At 45.8% G+C, this 19975-nt stretch overlaps 3 protein-coding genes and 1 pseudogene across 4 annotated transcripts in view; 3 read left to right on the top strand and 1 right to left on the bottom strand.

Annotated features, from left to right (window-relative positions):
• Positions 1–2937, top strand: part of LOC144482904 (uncharacterized) — an 88365-nt gene extending 85428 nt beyond the window's left edge. Inside the window, exon 3 of one of the 2 annotated variants that reach the window (XM_078201761.1) lies at positions 2004–2937. In XM_078201761.1, coding sequence (XP_078057887.1) covers positions 2004–2934 — 931 coding nt within the window. In that variant the 3' untranslated portion in view covers positions 2935–2937. Of the gene's footprint in view, positions 1–1656 lie in introns of both variants that reach the window. The other variant, XM_078201760.1, reaches the window with a different exon arrangement.
• A 3832-nt stretch (positions 2938–6769) lies between these two features.
• On the bottom strand, positions 6770–7642 carry LOC144482873 (uncharacterized; annotated as a pseudogene).
• A 1814-nt stretch (positions 7643–9456) lies between these two features.
• On the top strand, positions 9457–18725 carry LOC144482872 (uncharacterized). The gene is made up of 4 exons (XM_078201711.1): positions 9457–9816; positions 12107–12378; positions 17687–18074; positions 18147–18725. Exons 1-4 carry the CDS (start codon positions 9457–9459, stop codon positions 18723–18725), a joined length of 1599 nt encoding a protein of 532 aa, XP_078057837.1.
• Positions 12481–13398, top strand: LOC144482854 (uncharacterized). Its single transcript, XM_078201697.1, has 2 exons — positions 12481–12489; positions 12576–13398. Exons 1-2 carry the CDS (start codon positions 12481–12483, stop codon positions 13296–13298), a joined length of 732 nt encoding a protein of 243 aa, XP_078057823.1. The 3' UTR covers positions 13299–13398.
• Positions 18726–19975: the final 1250 nt, after the last annotated feature.

Genomic DNA, 19975 nt, shown 5'->3' with positions numbered 1-19975 from the left:
AAAGTATTGAACTCCTTATTTAAGGAAAATGTAAATGCATTGGAAGCAGTTCAGAGAATGTCTACCAGACTAATACCAGAAATTGGCAGGTTGTCTTATGAGGAAAGATTGGAGAATCTGGGCTTGTTCACTGGAGTTTAGAAGAATAAGAGGGGCCTTGATTGAAACCTTTTACGTTTCTGAGGGCTATTGACTGGGTTGTTGTGGAAAGGATGTTTTTTCTCTTGCAGGAGAATTTTGAACAAGGAGACACTGTTTAAAAATGTGTTTCAGACAGAGATAGGGAGAAGTGTTTTCTCTCAGAGGATCATGGATCTTTGGAACTCTCTTCCTCAAAAGGCAGAGGAAGCAGAATCTTGGAATATTTTGAAGACAGAGCAAGATGGTCTCCTGATTAACAAGGAGATGGAAGATTATTGGTGAGGGTAGTGGGCAGGAATGTGGGGTTGAGGTTACAATCAGATCAGCCACGATCTTATTGAATGGTGGAACAGGCTCGAGGGGCCAAGTGGCCTCCTTCTGTTCCTAATTATTATGTTCGAATGGGTCTGTTTCCATTGCTGTTAATAAACAACAGTCCATTTATAGATGTTAATATTGTGGATAATAGTCAAATAAATTGACTTTATGTTAAACACATGGCCTTTTTAATATCTTCAACACAGGTTCGTCCAATGATGTGCGGGTTAGGTTGATTGGCCGTGGTAAAATTGACCCGAGTGTCTGTGGGAATAGCAGGGTCATTAAGTGGGGTTATGGGAATAGGGTCTGGGTGGGATTGTGGTCAGTGCAGACTGGATGAGATTCATAGCCTCCTTCTGCACTGTAGGGATTCTATAATTTTAGTCTTGTAATAGAATGGGGCAGCACGGTAGCACAGTGGTTAGCACTGCTGCTTCACAGCTCCAGGGACCTGGGTTCAATTCTGGCCTCGAGTCACTGTCTGTGTGGAGTTTGCACATTCTCCTCGTGTCTGCATGGGTTTCCTCCGGGTGCTCCGGTTTCCTCCCACAGTCCAAAGGTGTGCGGGTTAGGTTGATTGGCCATGCTAAAATTGCCCCTTAGTGTCCTGAGATGTGTAGGTTAGAGGGATTAGTGGGTAAAATATGTAGGGATATGGGGGTAGGGCCTGGGTGGGATTGTGGTCGGTGCAGACTCGATGGGCCGAATGGCCTCTTTCTGCACTGTAGGGTTTCTATGAGAACATTGTAACTATGTTAATATATTTCCAGGCATCGTTATTCCAATAGAGAAGGAGTCCATATCAACTCCTTATAGAGCAATCCAGTCAGACCCATTGCCCCTCCATCTACTCATTCTCCTGCAAGATTATTTCCTTCAAGTGTGCCTCCAATTTCAGTTTGAAATCTTTAATTGCTTTCAATGCCACCAGATCCGTGGGCACCCAGTTCCAGATCATGATCACTCGCTGCACCCACCATATCTCCAACCAAGTAATGAGTGCTGCATATTACACACATTTGAACAGGAAGTGATGAGCATAGATTGGTTAACCAACATGAATTGGCACCTTTAGGAGAATTGGGAGGGTGTATAGTGGGAAAAAGTAAAGAATTTTCTATAAAAATTGGAATTGTCTTTTCTGAATTTCTAAGTTGCACTGACAGTGATGAATTTTGGAAATTCGTGTTACAGGATATCAGAAGAGGATTTCCAGACAGAAATCTCAAAACAAATACTCATGGTGATCTGACAGATTAACTCCATTCATCGGGACCTGGACAACATCCGCCTTTGGCATCTACAAAGAGAAATATTTGTCTGTTCTTCTGCTTCAAGAGATTTCAACCATAAATGTGATTGGAAAAGCATGGACGCACATAGATCGGAGTGAGAGCGTTCCAGTGAACTGACTGTGGAAAAAAACTCCAACACAGCTTGAAAAGACAGCACCAGTCACATTGGGGTGAGACCGTTCGGGTGTTTTGTTGTGGATGAGGCTTCAGCTGACTGTCAAACTGGGAGAGACACATGGACACCAGCACCATGGAGAAGCCGTGGAAATGTGGAGACTGTGGTAAAGGATTCAATTTCTCACACCAACTGGAAACTCATCGATGTAATCACACTGGGGAGAGGCCGTTCATTTGCTTGGAGTGTGGGAAGGTATTGGCTCATTCATCCTCCCTGCAGACACACAAACGAGTTCACACAGGGGAGTGGCCATTCACCTGCCCTGAGTGTGGGAAAGGATTCACAAGTTCATCCCACCTGCAGACACACAAGCGAGTTCACAGCGGGGAGAAGCCATTCACTTGTTCCGATTGTGGGAAGGGATTCAGTGAATCATCCAACTTGCTGATGCACCAGCGAGGTCACACCGGGGAGAAATGGTTCACGTGTTCAGAGTGTGGGAAGGGATTCACTCAGTTATCCCACCTGCAGACACACGAGCGAGTTCACACTGGGGAGAGGCCATTCATCTGCTCTGAGTGTGGGAAAGGATTCAGTAATTCATCCAACCTGCAGAGGCACCAGCGAGTTCACACCAGGGAGAGACCGTTCAGCTGCTCCGAGTGTGGGAAGGGATTCACTGATTCATCCTATCTGCTGATACATCAGCGAGTTCACACTGGGGAGAGGCCGTTCATCTGCCCTGAGTGTGGGAAGCGTTTCCCTTATGCATCAAATCTGCAGAAACATCGACGATTGCACACTGGGGAGAGACCATTCACCTGCCCAAATTGTGGGAAAACATTCACTCAGTCATCCCACCTGCAGACACATCAGCGGGTTCACACCGGAGAGAGACCATTCACCTGCTCTCAGTGTGAGAAAGGATTCAGTAATTCATCCAACCTGCGGGCACACCAGCGAGTTCACACTGGGGAGAGACTGTTTACCTGCTCTGACTGTGGGAAAGGATTCACTCAGTCATCAAAGCTGCTGAGACACCGGCGAGTTCACAAGTGATGACAGGGGTTGGATTCTGCTGTTATTGCTGCTATTAATCACATCCAGGACTGAAGCATGTTCATTCTGACAGTTGGTGAAGTGAGAGGGTCGGAGGGTTTCTTTCTGCTGGACTGGCTGGTCTCACAACTTTACCTCCAGTGGGCTGATGCTCTTTGAGCGAGGGCACATTTCCACTGAAATGATCCACAAAAACTGATGAAGGATATTTATTTTATCCTGGACAGTAAATAGTGTTTTTCCTACCACTACAGGTAGATCTAAAATAAATACATTAGTCTCTGTTCCATTGAGTCTACAGCACAGGGCCAGGCCAGTCGGCTCAATTGGTCTGTGTCAGTATTTATGCTCCACATGAGCCTCCACCCACCCCTCTTCATCTCCCCCCATCAGCATATCCTTCTATTTCTTTCTCCCTCCCTCATCCAGCTTCCCCTTCAATGTATTCATGCTGTTCACCTCAACCACTCGCTGTGGTAGTGAGTTCCACATTCTCACCACTCGCTGGTAAAGAGGTTTCTCACTGAAATCCCTATTGGATTATTGAACCCCTTCATAACCTTAAAGACTTCCATCAGGTCACCCTTCAGTCTTCTCTTTTCTAGAGAAAAGCAGCCCATCATTCAAAATGTGTCAAATTTAGACTCAACCTTTAACAATGATTTTGATGCAGGGACTGAGTGTAATATATACAATATTGTGGAGAACAAGAAAAAATTGCATTTCTGTAGCACCTCTCACAACCACCGGGTGTCAGATGAACATGTGAATCAGGAGCCTGTTCTGCCATTCAACACGATCATGGCTGATCTAATTGAAACCTCAACTCCACATTCCCACCTCCCCCTGATAACCTTTCACCACCTTGTTTCTCTGGAATCTATCGAACTCTGCCTTTGTCCTGAAGCATTATACAGTGAATGAAGTTCTGTGAATTGTAGTGACTGTGCTAATGGAGGAAACTGCAGGCCTGGGTAATCAAATTTAGTTTTAAAATTCAATCATTTTCATACCATGTTCATTGCTATAAGTAACAAGGTCAAGGAAGCCATTTTAAACTCAAAACATGTGGCTTCTAACAGTCTGTTCACCTTCTGTCAGTTGTCTTTATTTGCTACAAATTGATTTTATATTAAAACCCAGTCATGAAACAGATTCAGTAATGAACCTTGATTAAGATATCGTTCGTGACTCAGTGTAATAGACAATTACATCATAAAGGCTAGATCTTTATTTTAAAATATTAACACTGAATCACCTGAAATGTTTCCAGAAACCGCAGAGCCAGCAGAAATTGTTTAAAGGAAGAAATTATTCTCTAATTTTGATAAGCTACAGGATATCATATTCTTCCAAAGTCCAGCTGAAGAATAAGGTTCAGTCTGGTCAGGATTAGTAAGGAAGAAAGCTGTTGTCTTTCTACAAACTGTCTTTTAAAAATAACAATTCCATTTCTACAAAGTCTCATCAAAAATGAAATCCATACATTTGGGTCCACGATGAATGCAGTTTTTATATGCTCTGCTCAGCATGATGTTGCTGTATACATTTCCGTGGCACACATTTTCTGAACTAGTCTATCTTGTAGTAGCCAAGTATATTAATTAAAGATTACTGTATTAATTAGCTGGCGATCAGCAATAGATGATTGGAGAAGTCGTGAGATTTAATTGAGTTACAATTAATAAATCAATCAAGAATCAGTCACTGTTTTTAAATTTATCTATTAGTGTCACATGTCGGCTTATCGTAAAAGCTGAGTTTTATTTGCTGTAAAAATTATAATCTGAATTGCTGTGTATGTGAAGAATGTGCAATGATGATAAATGTATTTTCAAGAGAGACCTTCAAGCTCTGATTCGTCTCAAAATTTCAAATTGTCTGAACAGCTGATTGTATAGAATCAGATAAAGGGTTAGTGTGAAACTGTGCAATTGTATTCCTGTCTAAGATAATGAGAGAAGGTGGTGTCAGTAATTGGGGATCCGGTTAAATTAATCTGGTAACCAAATTGACCAAGTGTCATGTCACAATCAGCCCAACTCTGATGTCAGGTAATGGTCACTTTGGGGATAAAAGGGGCAGATGGGGTACTTGGGTTGGCATCTCATCCTAAAGGCAGCAGCTCTAATAATGCAGCACTCCCTCAGTGCTGGCACTTTGAATGTTGGCCTCAGGTCAATGGACTGGGATTGGAAAGAACAATCTTCAGATTCAGAGTGAAGATTTGATTTATTATCGTCACATGTATTAACATACAGTGAAAAGTATTGTTTCTTGCACGCTATACAGACAAAGCATACCGTTCATAGAGAAGGAAACGAGTGCAGAAAGTAGTGTTACAATCATAGCTAGGATGTGGAGAAAGATCAACTTAATGCAAGGTAAGTCCATTCAAAAGTCTGATGGCAGCAGGGAAGAAGCTGTTCTTGAGTCGGTTGGTACGTGTCCTCAGACTTTTGTATCTTTTTCCCAACAGAAGAAGATGGAAGAGCGAATGTCCAGGTTGTGTGGGGTCCTTAATTATGCTGGTTGCTTTTCCAAGGCAGCGGGAAGTGTAGACAGAGTCAATGGATGGGAGGCTGGTTTGTGAGATGGACTGGGCTTTGTTCATGACCCTTGGTAGTTTCTTGTGGAAGACTGTGATCCACTGCGCCGTGGCTGATACAACAGACAATACAAAGTTAGAAAGGGAAAGTTATTCTTTGCCTCCAGTGCCTCAATGGAAAAATAACAACCTCATACAAAAACAGGTATTGAATGCACAAATGTTGAAGAGTTTGTTGAAAGCTACAAGTTTCAGGTTCCCACTTGAGCCTGGGGCACCTTTCTGTCTCTATTGCTTGTGTCAATGCCAGCCAGGCAACGGAGCTAAGAGCTGAATTTAGCTGAGAATAATGGGGCCTGTGCCCCAGTTGGGAAACTGCCCTGGACGTCGCACTGATAGAGAGACAGGAAGGTGCTGGAAGACTGACTGGGAAATGGGCCTCCAGCCAATCGGGGCAGGAGACTGGGCGATTGGGGCAGGTGGTGACGGAACCCCTGGGGTTCAGTCCATGTGCCCAAAGTGTGGAGTCACAGTAACAGGTGCAGAGGAGCTGAAGAGAAACCATTTGGACCCAGAGCATTGTGAACATCCTTTTAATCTATAGAATTGGGATTCGGGGTGTCCATTAGCCCTTTATTCTCTTTTCCCAAACTCTGAAATGATTCCCAGTAATAGCCCTTATTGGTGACAGTGGTTAGATTTTATTCAGTATCAATAAGAGCTGACACAGTCTGATGTCTGAGCAGTCGTATCAAAGTGCAGCAGCATTACCATTACACTCTGGGTAGAAGCAGCATCTCCACGGAAATGCTCCCTGGTTGCCTCCCACAGTGCAAAGATGTACAGGTTAGACAGATTGACCAATGCTAAATTGCCCCATAGATGTCCCAAGATGTTATGGTTAGGGGGATTAGTGGGGTAAATGCGTGGGGTAATGGGGCTAGCGTGGGAGGGGTGTGTCTGGGGAAGATGCTCTGACAGAGAGTCGGTACAGACTCGATGGGCCAAATGGCCTCCTTCTGCATTGTAGGGATTCTATGATTACCATAATTACCACAATCAGTTCCAGACAGGAAACTTAAACCTGCTGTTTCACTCTCACTCAGGAACAGATCCCAGTTTTACAACAATCTCTGATTTGACAGCATGTTTCCAGCATTCACTGTTGTTCTTCCTGACTCTAAACACAGTTGTAAAGGAGCCTCTGTTCCGTGCCGAGGAGCTCTGAACCATGGAAGAGAGCAGCTGGGACACATTCCTTACACACCTCAGGTTTAATCCACACATTTAGTCCTCAATGTGATCAACAGCAGCAATAACAGAGAACTCCAACCTCTGCACTCACTTGTGAATTTGCTGGTGTGTCAGCAGGTTAGAAGATTGAGTGAATCCCTTCCCACACTCAGAGCAGGTGAATGGTCTCTCCACAGTGTGAGTGCGCTGGTGTTTCAATAGATGAGATGAACAAGTAAATCTTTTCCCACACTCGGAGCAGGTGAACGGCCTCTCTCCGCTGTGAACTCGCCGGTGTGTCAGCAGTGCGGCTGATCGAGTGAATCCCTTCCCACACTCAGAGCAGGCGAATGGCCTCTCTCCAGTGTGAGTGCGTCGATGTCTCAGCAGATTATCACTGTTTTTAAAGCTCTCCTCACAGTCAGGACATTTAAAAGTTCTTGCATCAGAGTGAGTGCGCTGGTGTCTCGACAGGTTGGATGAATTAATGAACCCCTTCCCACACATGGAGCAGGTGAATGGCCTCTCCCCAGTGTGAGTGCGCTGGTGTACAGTGAATTCAGATGATTTCCTGAACCCAGTCCCGCAGTGAGAGCACCTAAATGGCCTCTGGTCAGTGTGAACACGTTGATGGGACATCAGGTCCCCAGAACTTTTATAGCCCTTCCCGCAGTCTGGACATTTAAAAGGTCTCAGGTCAGTGTGAACTCGCTGGTGTTGCAGCAGGTTGGATGACTCTCTGAATCCCTTCCCACACATGGAGCAGGTGAATGGCCTCTCCCCAGTGTGAGTGCGCTGATGGATTTCCAGCTGGGATGGCCATTTGAATCCCTTCCCACAATCCTCACATTTCCATGGTTTCTCCATGGTGCCGGTATCCTTGTGTCTCTCCAGGTTGATGATCAGTTGACTACACACACTGCACATGTACGGTTCCTCCCTGCTGTGAATGGTGTGATGTTTTTTCAGGCTGTGTAACTGGTTCAAGCTCTTTCCACAGTCAGTTCACTGGAACACCTTCACTCGGGTGCGTGTGTGTCTCGGTGCTTTTCCAATCACACTGATGTCTGAAATCTTTTCCCACAGACAGAACAAATAAACATTTCTCCTTCCACATTGATATTCAGGTCCTGATGAATCGAATGACTGTCAGATCTCAATGTGATGTTTGATTTAAATTTCCCACCTGTCAATCCTCCCATCCTAATTCCCTGCAAAAGGAGTTTACAGAAGTTATCAGTGTAAATACAGGATAGAAATTCAAAACAGACAATTCTAGTTCGGATGGAACATCCTTTCCTTTCTTATTCCCTCCAATCATATGGTCCAAACGAACTGAAAGACAAAAATCAACAACCAAAGCATCAACAAAACCAAAGGGAACCTTCCGAACTGAACCAGAAAGTTCTGACCAGTGTCTCTGAACCTTTTATGTGACTCGGGCACTAGGACCCAGTTAAAAACAGAAATCCTGAATCCCGTCCACTCTCTGCTGTGTCACAAGTGCGTCACCAAGACGCCAGCGCATGCGCTCTGCCCTCCGCTGAACTAAGATGGCGGCTGTTAACCGGGCTCTTCGCCCCGGGAGAACAAACCGGAGCTGCAAACGCGGAACCTGCAGGTCCGTATTCGCGGTTTGAGGCTTTCAGCAGGTATTTAGAAACCTCCCCGTTCACCCGCCGACTCCATCGGCCCTGCGCGTTTCCACATCTTTACCGGCTGCGGATGAGACAAAAGGATCCTCCCTTCGCCATCACTAACATCGCGCATGCTCCATACCATGTTCGGTACTGCGCCTGCGCACTGTTCCCGATGGTGTGGATAGGGGATAAAGAACAAAGAACAGTACAGCACAGGAACAGGCCCTTCGGCCCACAAGCCTGCGCCCATCACGTTGTCCTATCTAAACCAACCGCTTATATCCCTCTATACCCTGTCTGTTGATGTGCCAATCCAGCTAAGTTTTAAATGTTGCTAATGTATCTGCCTTGACCACCTCGCTTGGCAGTGCATTCCAGGCCCCCACCACCCACTGTGTAAAAAACTTCCCCCTCATGTCTCAACTGAACATTTCCCCTCTTACCTTGAATTGTGCTCTCTTTATGATTGTCATTTTTGCCCAGGGAAAAAGCTTCCAACTGTTACCTTATCTATGCACCTCATAATTTTATAAACTTGTGTGGCGACTATGGGGTTTTCACAGTAACTTTAATGCAGTGTGAAAGTAAGCCTACTTGTGATGCTAATAAATAAATAGACTGTGTCCTTTCACTAACAAGACCAGCACAAACATTCCCCATCCCCAGGTACCTGTGGGCAAGATGGTGTTTGACCTTCTTGAACCGTTGCAGTCCATGTGGTGAAGATGCTCCCACAATTCGTTAGGTAAGAGTTACAGGTTATTCACCCAGTGATGATGAAGGAACGATGATACATGTCAATAATAACAATCTGTATTTATATGTCTTCCATGTCATAGACTTTCCCAGGGCATTTCAAAGAAGTGTTATACACTAAGTGCCTTTGCAGGCAGTGAGCTCGGGGGTGATGAGTGAACAAGACTTGGTGTGAGTAAGCACATGGCCAGCAGAGATTTGGATGACTTTAAGACTTCAGGGCGATTGAATGTAGGAGGCTGGGAATGCATTCGGATAGTTAAGTCTGGAGTTATCGAAGAAATTGATGAGAGTTCCAGCTGCAGATGAGCAGAATCAAGGACAGAGTCAGATAATGTTACTGAGATGGAAATTGGCAGTCTTGGTGATGATGCAGATATGAGGTCAGGAGCTCAGTTTAGAGTGAAAGCTGTTATTGAGGCTGGGAACAGTCCGGTTCAGTCTCAGACAGTTGTCAGGGAGAAGAATGGAGTCAGTAGTTTGGGAGTGGAGTTTGTAGCGGGGACTGAAGAGAAACAATGGTTTTCTTCTTCCCAGTATTTAAATGGAGCACATTGCTGTTCATTCAGTACTGGATATCCGACAGGGCAGGACAGTGTGCGAGTTGGAGGGGAATTTGGAGATTATGGTGTTCACATACACCTGGTCCTCCTTGGTGTGGAAGTTGAAGGTTTGGAGAATTTTGTCAGAGTTCTAGAATTCAAAGTAGAAAATCACCTCCTTTGTTCCTGCCTCTTTCACCTCTCTCCCCTCGCATAGAGGCCAGAGTCTTGTGTCGGCCCAGACTGGGTGGTAAGTCCCCTTCCCTAAAGGACATTAGTGAACCAGTTGGGTTTTTATGACAATCCAGGAGCTTCCATGGTCACTTTTTCCTCGTGTCGGCCCCACAGATTACCAGATTCATTCAGCTCAATTTCATAACCTGCCTTTGTGTTTTTGTGGGCACTCTCTCACTCCCTTTTCTCTGTTTTAAATTAATTTCATGAGGTATTGAAAGAGGAGGATATGTAGTCAGGAAACTCAAACCAAACATTCACATCAGATGGAGTTGTCCAAATTATGGGATTTTGAACATTGAAGGAAAAAGCACTGTTCACAGTGGGGAAAAACCGTACACATGTTCTATGTGTGGATGAGGCTTCAACCAATCATCTAACCTGTCGAGACACTATCACACCGGGGAAAACTGTGGAAACATGAGGACTGTGAGAAGGCCTTCAGTTACCGTCTAAACTGGAAACTCAGCGACGCAGTCACACAAGGGAGAGGCTGTGAACTGGCTCTGAGTGTGGGTTGTGATTCAATAAGTCAAACAACCTGCTGAAACACCAGCAGCTTCACCTGGGGGAGAGGCCATTCACCTGCTCTGTATGTGGGAAACAATTCACTCAGTCATCATTACCCATGACAAAACAGCGAGTTCACACTGACGAGAGACCTTTTAAATGCCCAGACTGTGGGAAGTGCTATAAAAGTTCCCAGGAACTGACATCCCATCAATATGTTCACACTGAAGAGAGGCTGGAATTAGGGGAGAGCATCGATGATGGAGAATTGTGTGACTGAAGGATATTACAGAGAGAGGAGTGGTCGCAGTCATGGAGAAATTTGGAAACAAGAACGGGAGTTTTAAAATGTTAGTGGTTCTTAAACAGGAACCTTTATAGGTCGGTGAGCACAGGGGTGATGGGTGAACAAGTCTTGAGTAATTACACAGACAGCAGAGTTTTGGATGACCTGAGGATTGCAGGGAGGCTGAATGCGGGAGGCCAGCAAAGAGTGCTCTGGGAGAGTTAAGTCCAGAGGTAACAAAGGAATGGATGAGAGTTTCTGAACAAGATGATTTGAGACTCGGGCGATGTTACTGAGGTGGAAATAGACATTCTGGGTGATGATGAGGATATGTGGCTGGAAGCTCAGTTTGGGGTGAGCCAGGACACTGAGGTTGTGAGAAGTCTGGTTCAGCCTCAGACAGTTGCCAGGGAGAGAGAGTGGAGTCTGTTGTGAGGACTGAAGACAACGGCTTTGTTCTTAATATTCAATTGGAAGAAGTTTCTGTTCATCCAGTACTGGATGTCAGACACGTCAGGATGGTGTGTGAGTTGAAAAGGAACTTGGAGATGATGGTGTTCCCATACGCCTGCTTCATTGCTCCATCGAGGTGGTGGAGGTTGTGGGAGTTTGAAATATTTGAAATTCCTTTTTTCCTGTGCTGCCCAATTCTGTCTCACCCTCTCCTACCTGTGTCTCACTGCCTCTTCCCCCTCGATCTCTTCTCCCAGATTGTCCAGAGTCTTGTGTCACCCCTGACCAGGGAGCAGGTTTCCTTCCCTGAAGGACATTAGTGAATCAGTTGCGTTTTTTTAAAGTTAAAAGTTTATTCATTAGTCACAAGTCGGCTTACATTAACACTGCAATGAAGTTGCTGTGAACTTCCCCTAGTCGCCACATTCCAGCACCTGTTCGGGTCAATGCAACTAAGCAGCATGTCTTTCGGACTGTGGGAGGAAACCAGAGCACCCGGAGGAAACCCACGCAGACACGGAGAGAGCATGCAAACTCCACACAGACAGTGACCCAAGCCGGGAATCAAACCCAGGTCCCTGGCGCTGTGAGGTAGCAGTGCTGATCACTGTGCCACCGTGCCGCCCAATGACAATCCGGCAGTTTCCATGGTCACTTTTTCCTACTGCCGGCCTCACGAATGACCAGATCCATTCAGCTCAATTTCACAACCTGCCTTTGTGTTTCTGTGGGTTCTCTCTCACTGCCTTTTTTCCATTTAAATCAGTTTCACAGGGTTTTAGAAGAGGAGAATTTTCAGTCAGGAAACACAAAGCGAACATCACATCAGGATCTGATGGAGTCGCCCAAATTATTGTAACCATTGGATCATGATTGGATTTTGAACATGGAAGAAAAAAGCATCGATTGCAGTGGGGAGAATCTGTACACGTGTTCTGTGTATGAATCATCTGACCCCACGAACCACAAGTGCCGTCACACTGAAGAGAAGCCGTTGAAATGTGGGGACTGCGAGGAAGGATTCTATTCCCCATCTGAACTGGAAATTCACCAGCGAGTTCATGCTGGGGAGAGGCCGTTCACCTGCTCTGTGTGTGGGAAAGGATTCACTCAGTCGTTCAACCTGCTCAGACACCGGCAAGTTCACACTGGAGAGAGACCATTCACCTGCTCCAAATGTGGGAAGGGATTCACTCAGTCCTCCAATCTGCTGGTACACCAGAGAGTTCACACCGGGGAGAGGTCATTCACCTGCTCCCAGTGTGGGAAGGGATTCATTCACACAAGCAACCTGCTATCACACCAGCGAGTTCACACTGACAAGAGACCTTTTAAATGTCCAGCATGTGGGAAGTGCTTTAAAAGTTCCCGGGAACTGACACGCCATCAGCAAGTTCACACCGAGGAAAGACCTTTTTCACTGTTCAGAATGTGGAAAGGGCTATAAAAGTTCCTGGGAACTGACGTACCACCAACGTGTTCACACTGAGGAGAGACCGTTCAGGTGCTCGCACTGCGGGACTGGGTTCAGGCAATCATCTCAACTCACTGTACACCAGCGAATTCACACTGGGAAAAGGCCATTCACCTGCACGGAGTGTGGGAAGGGATTTAGTCGGTCATCCCAACTCATGGTGCACCAGCGGGTTCACTCTGGAGAGAGACCTTTCAAGTGCCCAGACTGTGGGAATTACTATAAAAGTTCTGGAGAACTGAAATCCCATCAGCATGTTCACACTGACAAGAGACCATTCAGATGCTCTCACTGTGCAATTGGATTCAGGCAATCATCCCATCTCACTGAACACCAGCGAACTCACACTGGGGAGAGACCGTTCACCTGCTCCAATTGTGGGAAGGGATTCACTCAGTCCTCCCAACTCATGGCTCACCAGCGGGTTCACACTGAGGAGAGACCTTTCAAATGCCCAGACTGTGGGAAGTGCTACAAACGATCTGGAGATCTGAGGTCCCACCAACGTGTTCACACTGACGAGAGGCCATTCATGTGCTCTCAATGTGGGACTGGGTTCAGTCGATCGTCGATACTAATTGAACACCAGCGAGTTCATACTGGTGAGAAACCATTCACCTGCTCCAAGTGTGGGGAGGGATTCACTCGGAAATCCAACCTGCTGACGCATCAGCGAATTCATAAGTGAAGGCAGGAGTTAGACTTTGCTGTTAATCACACCCAGGACTGAACAACATTCATTAGGGTCCTATTCTGCTGGTGTTCATAAACTGCAGCTCGGTAATAGGTGTTAATGTTCTGGATAAAATTAAACTGAATCAGTTTTGTGTCAAACAATATGTTGCAAATGTTTTTAATATTAACACAAGTTAGTTGCTTTTGAAGTGAGCTTCCTCTGGACCAAGATTTACTCTGGCTACTTGTTTCCTGTTGTTTCCTTTTTTTTACACTGCTTGGATAGGTATGATCCCATTCAATAAGAACAATATGCAACGAGAGAGTTCGGGGAGTCCATTCAGCCCTCATCATTTGACTGTCAAGTTGACTTGGACGAAATGCATCATCTGTAAGGCTGTATTTATATCACATTCATAGCCCGTCCACCAAGTCACAGCTCATACTGAGCCAGAGGATCTACCATTTTACAGCCATAGGGCTGTCACACCATGCCAAATATATGAACATTTCCATTAGTGGATGGAAATGATGGCAGTCTGGGGGCCCAATTGGAGACACAAGCACAGAAATATGGGGGAATTGACCATGTTAATGTGGGGATTTGTCACAAACCTTCGTCTTCATCAATGACATGTTGAAGGCTCCTGAGGAGATGCCGTAGCTTCTCCGCTCCGGGGAAGTACTGGACGACAAAGGGTATTCTGTCCACCATGTCCCGTGTTTGTCTTCTGAGGAGGTCGGTGCGGTTTATCGCTGTGGCACGTCGGAACTGTCGATCGATGAGTTGAGCGCCATATCCTGTTCTTTATGAGGGCATCTTTCAGCGCCTGGAGGTGTCTGTTGCGATCCTCCTCATCCGAGCAGATCCTGTGTATACGGAGGGCTTGTCCATAGGGGGTGACTTCTTTAACGTGTTTAGGGTGGAAGCTGGAGAAGTGGAGCATCGTGAGGTTATCCATGGGCTTGCGGTATAGTGAGGTGCTGAAGTGACCGTCCTTAATGGAGATGTGTGTGTCCAAGAATGCAACCGATTCCGGAGAGTAGTCCATGGTGAGTCTGATGGTGGGGTGGAACTTGTTGATGTCATCATATAGTTGTCTCAGTGATTGTTCACCATGAGTCCAAAGGAAGAAAATGTCATCAATGTATCTAGTGTATCTAGCATCGGTTGAAGGTCCTGTGCGGTGAAGATGTCTTGTTTGAACCTGTGCATGAAGATGTTGGCATATTGAGGTGCAAATTTGGTCCCCATGGCTGTTCCGTGTGTCTGGATGAAGAACTGGTTGTTGAAGGTGAAGACATTGTGGTCCAGGATTAAGCGGATGAGTTGTAAAATTGCATCTGGAAACTGGCAGTTGTCGGTGCTGAGCACTGAAACGGCCTGAGTGGCCTGCTCATAGTTCATTTGTTCATATATTCTTATGTCTCTTTTCCTGGAAATCTCTCTCTCTCTCTTGGGAATGTGCATCACACAACTTTTCCATTCGCACTGATGATTGAAATCTTTTTGAACAGGGCATCAGTGTTCCTCTGACATTTGATCACTGATGATAGTCGTGTCCAAATGAATCAAGATGTTTCTGACTGAAAATCCTTCCATTCTAATCCCTTGTAAATAAAAACATCTATCAAAGCAATGAATGTAAGCACAGGATAGAAATTTGAAACTGATATTCTGGTTGTCACGTAACATTCTCCTCCCTTTCTGGAAAGCATTCTTTCTGGTTGTATCAGAACTTGATATTGCTCCTGCTCTGTCCAAGACCACAAGAAACTACAAAGGGTCATGAATGACCTAATCCATCATGTAAACCAGCCTCGTATCCATTGACTCTGTCTACATTTCCCACTGTCTTAGAAAAGAAGCCAGCATAATCAAAGACCTGGACATTCTTTCTTCCACCTTCTTCCATCGGGAAAAAGATATAAAGGTCTGAGGACATGTACAACCAAATCAAGAAGAGCTTCTGCCCTGCGGCCATCAAACTTTTGAGTGGAACTATCTCACATTAATTTGATCTTTCTCTATATCCTAGCTATGACTGTCATACTCCATTCTGCACCCTCCTCTTTTCTTCTCTTTGTCAGTAAAACGTACAAGAAACAATACTTCGCACTGTCTACTAATACATGTGACAATAATAAATCAAATCTAATCAAATTTCAAACTTTAAACATCTGCCTCCTCCCTATCAATTGTAAGCCTAATTCTTTTGACCACCCTCCTTATTTTTCCCCAGTTCTCCCCCAAGGACGCTGCTGACTCTGGGGTTCAGTTTCACATTGAGCTATTCCACTCCCCAATATGTCACCCAGGTGTCTAAATTTTTACACCTGAATTTTGCGAAGGCGGCTTCGCTATCAATTCCAGTGACTACCCAGATGTACATTATATCCGGATGGGGTCACTTCGCCTCCTCCCCATCCCATCCATCGCAGTCCCAGGTGTTTGGAGACTCGGCTCCGGCCGAGTAATGGCGGCCGGGGCTCCCACAATCCCCCGCGCTGAGGAAATCGCTCTATTCGCCGGGTGGGACTGCGCATGATGAACCCAGAGAAGTTCTGCGCATGTGCGGAGGATAGCGTTTCCCATTGGCCAACAACTTCGAGCGATCCAGGGTCAAAGTGTCTCCCACTCACTTCCGCTGCACCACTGTCTTCATGAGGGGCATTGACCAATGGGAGGAATTGGAGGACCGGAAGGACACTGGTCCTCCAGCCAATCAGAGTGCGGGCTTTGTGACAATGCAGATTGGATTTCAGACAGACGGAAACCTCTTCCTGTCGTCAACATCTGTCAGTAAAACACTTTGTTTTCTTCTCTCCTTTTTCTTCTCATTCTGGGGTTAAATTGGGGACTTGCAGCAACTGAAGGGAAAGGAAGTGAATTCAGGGAGCTGCAGACTCTGGAAAGGTTGGCCCAGGTATCTCTCTCCCTCTTAAAGACATTGCCATCCTTTGCTTCCTCAACTTGTCACATTTATTTGTCTGGTTAAGAGGATGGTCTCTTTCCTAATGTTCACAATTTAAAGGGATGATTTCCCGAGGAAATAGCTGAAATTTAAGGGGCAGTAAATTAATATAGGACGGAGATGTGTGCAGTCTTGTAATATGGTACAAATTAGATATATTATGCATGGTCCAGTAATAAAGTTCATTTTTTATTATTTTTAGTTTTGTTAATACTGTAACTAAGTAGTTTATTTTCAGTAATCGGGTTATTATATCACACAAGGAGTCCATTCAGCAACTCAAGTCCATGCTAACTCTCTGTAGAGCCAACTAGTCAGTCCCATTCCCCCATAAGTTCATAAGATAGAGGAGCATAATTAGGCTATTTGGCCCATTGAGTCCGCTCCGCCATTCAATCATGGCTGATATGCTCCTCATCCCGTCTGTATCCCTGTTCCCCTGCCAGTCTATTTTGACTGCCCATCTAATTTCATTTTGAAATATTGAATGTATCAAAATGCACCGCCCTCATAGCCAAACAATTGATATTCAAGAATGTTCACTGTTGAAATAATGTTCTATCTCATAGCCTTGCTGTACTTCTATTTATTAAACTGGTCCCCTATGTTACATACATTTTACTTCACTAAGTATATTTAGGTATTTAGACTGGCAGCCTGCATGAAGATATCTCAGTGCTGGAGAAGAAGCAGTGAGTATGGATTTGTTGATCAGCATGAATCAACACCTTCAGGAGAATTGGAAGGGTGTATTATACATACAGCAGAGTGAGGAGACAGGGATAGGGTGTGGGATGGAGATGTACAGATCGAGAGGAACGAGAAAGGAAGAAATGTTCCACAGAAACTAGAATTGTCTATTCTGAATTTCTGTTTGATACTGACAGTGATGACTTTTGTAAACTCATTTTACAGGAAGTTATAAGGGGAAGATTTGCTGCCAGCAATCTCAAAACATGTTAAGGCATGTTAGAGTCACTCAAATTATCAGAACCTGAATATCATCAGACCTTGAATCTAGAAGAAGAAATATTTATCTGTTTTTTCTGTCACATCAGTGTGACTGGAAAGGCACCAAGAAACACAGGCCTGAGTGAGAGTGTCCAGTACACTGACTGTCAAAAGACCACTGACACAGACTGCAAAAATATCACATCATTTACAGCGGGGACAGACAGTGCACATGCTCTATGTGTGGATGAGGATTTAACTGATTGTTAAACCTGGAAAGACACAAGGACATCCACACCATGGAGAAACCGGGGAAAGATGAGGATTGTGGTAAGGAATTCCATATCCCGTCTGCACTGCAAACTCATCAACATATTCGCACTGGGGAGAGACTGTTCCCCTGCTCCAAGTGTGGGGAAGGAGACTGCTCCCCATCTGCCCTGAAGATTCATCAATGCAGCCACACTGGGGAGAGGCCCTTCATCTGCTCTGAGTGTGGGAAGGGTTTTCTCCAGGCAGCCGACCTGTGGAATCACCAAGCAGTTCACAGTAGGGAGAGGCTGTACACCTGCTCTGAGTGTGGGAAGGGATTCACTCAGTTATCCCACCTGCTGACACACCAGCAAGTTCACACTGGGGAAAAACCATTCAACTGCTCTGAGTGTGGGAAGCAATTCAATCATTCATCTGAACTTTTGAATCACCAACAAATCCACACCGGAGAGCGACCATTCACCTGCTCCGACTGTGGAAAGGGTTTCACTCAGTCATCTCACCTGCAGATACACCAGCGAGCCCACACTAAGGAGAGGCCTTTCAACTGCTCTGAGTGCGGGAAGTGTTTTATTCAATTATCACACCTAGTGACTCACCAGGAAGTCCACAGGAGGGAGAGGCTGTTCCCCTGCTCCGAGTGTGGGAAGCGCTTTATTCAGTTATCACATCTAGTGACACACAAAGGAACACACACAAGGGAGAGGCCATTCAGCTGCCCCGAATGTGGGAAACGTTTTATCCAATCGTCACACCTAATGTCACATCAGGGAGTTCACAGCAGGGAGAGGCCATTCGTCTGCTCCGAGTGTGGGAGGCGTTTTATTCAATCATCCCACCTAGTGTCACACCAGGAGGTTCACACCAGGGAGAGGCCATTTACCTGTTCCGAGTGTGGCAGGGGATTCATTCAGTTATCCGACCTGCAGAATCACCAGCAAGTTCACACCGGGGAGAGGCCGTTCACCTGCTCTGAGTGTGGGAAGGGATTTACTCGTTCAGCTAACCTGCAGGCACACCGACGTGTTCACACCAGGGAGAGACCATTCACCTGCTCTGAGTGTGGGAAAGGATTCGCTCTTTCATCTTATCTGCAGAGTCACCAGCAAGTTCACACTGGAGAGAGGCCGTTTATCTGCTCTGAGTGTGGAAAGGGATTCATTCAGTCATCCCACCTGCAGACACACCAACGAGTTCACAAGGATTCACAAAGGGATTCACTCAGTCATCCCACCTGCTGAGACACCAGTAAGTTCACAAGTGATGACAGGGGTTGGATTCTGCTGTTATTGCTGCTGTTAATCACATCCAGGACTGAACCATGTTCATTTTGACAATTGGTGAAGTGGGAGGGTCGGAGAGTTTCTTTCTGCTGGACTGGTCAGTCTCACAACTTTGTTTCCAGTGGGCTGATGCTCTTTGAGTCTGGGAGAGCACATTTCCACTGAAATGATCCACAAAAAAAAAGCTGATGAATGTGCCAACTCGACACAGCCACCCAAGGTCGGAATCGAACCCGGTCCCTGGGGCTGTGAGCCAACTGGTCTAACCACTGTGCCACCCAGATCATGGACCCCTGGCAAAACTGGAATCAATGGATATCAAGGGGCAAACTCTCTGCTGGTTGGACGTATACTGGCAATTAGGAAGATGGTTGTGGTTGTGGAGGGTCAGTCATCTCAGCTCCAGGACATCAATGCAGGGATCTCTCAGGGTCGTGTCCGAGGCCCAACCATCTTCAGCTGCTTCATCAATGACCTTCCCTCCTTCATAAGATCAGAAGTGGGGATATCCGCCAATGAATACACAATGTTCAGCACCATTTGTGACTCCTCAGATACTGAAACAGTCCATGTCCAAATACAACAATATCCAGGCTTGGGCTGACAAGTGGCAAGTAACATTCATGCCACATAAGTCCGAGGCAATGACCATCTCCAACAGGAGAAGATCTAACCATCACCCCTTGACATTCAAGGGTATTACCATCACTGAATCCCCCTTCCATTATCAACATCCTGCGGGGGTTACATTGACCAGAAACTCATAGACACTGTGGCTACCAGAGCAGGTCAGAGACTGGCAGCCCTGAGGAGAGTAACTCACTTTCTGACTCCCCCAGCCAAAGCCCGTCCACCATCTACAAGACACAAGTCAGGAATGAGATGGAATACTCTCCACTTGCCTGAATGAGTGCAGCTCCCAACAACACTCAAGCTCAAAACCATCCAGGACAAAGCAGCCCCACTTGATCAACACACTAACCACAAACATTCACTCCCTCTACCACCGACGGACAGGAGCAACAGTGTGTACCATCTACAAAATGCACTGCAGGGACTCACCAAGACTCCTTAGGCAGCATCTTACAGACTCAGGAACATTACCATCTAGAAGGCCAAGAGCAGCAGATACATGAGAATATCACCACCTGGAGTTTCCTCTCTAAGTCACTCATGTCAGGAAAACAGAGATAGTTTTAAGTGATCTA

This window comes from Mustelus asterias, unplaced genomic scaffold, assembly GCF_964213995.1.
Source record: "Mustelus asterias unplaced genomic scaffold, sMusAst1.hap1.1 HAP1_SCAFFOLD_43, whole genome shotgun sequence".
NCBI lineage: Eukaryota > Metazoa > Chordata > Chondrichthyes > Carcharhiniformes > Triakidae > Mustelus > Mustelus asterias.
The sequence above is the reverse complement of the archived record's forward strand: the minus strand, read 5'-3'. Positions and strand labels throughout refer to the sequence as shown.

Bases quoted from the DNA above. Each gene is read 5' to 3' on its own strand.
- LOC144482872 (XM_078201711.1), top strand. From the start codon at position 9,457: ATGGAAATTGGCAGTCTTGGTGATGATGCAGATATGAGGTCAGGAGCT. The intron at 9,817-12,106 runs GTAGAAAATCAC...ACGAACCACAAG, and splicing joins TCAGAGTTCTAGAATTCAAA to TGCCGTCACACTGAAGAGAA. The intron at 12,379-17,686 runs GTCATTCACCTG...CACTGGGGAGAG, and splicing joins AGAGTTCACACCGGGGAGAG to GCCCTTCATCTGCTCTGAGT.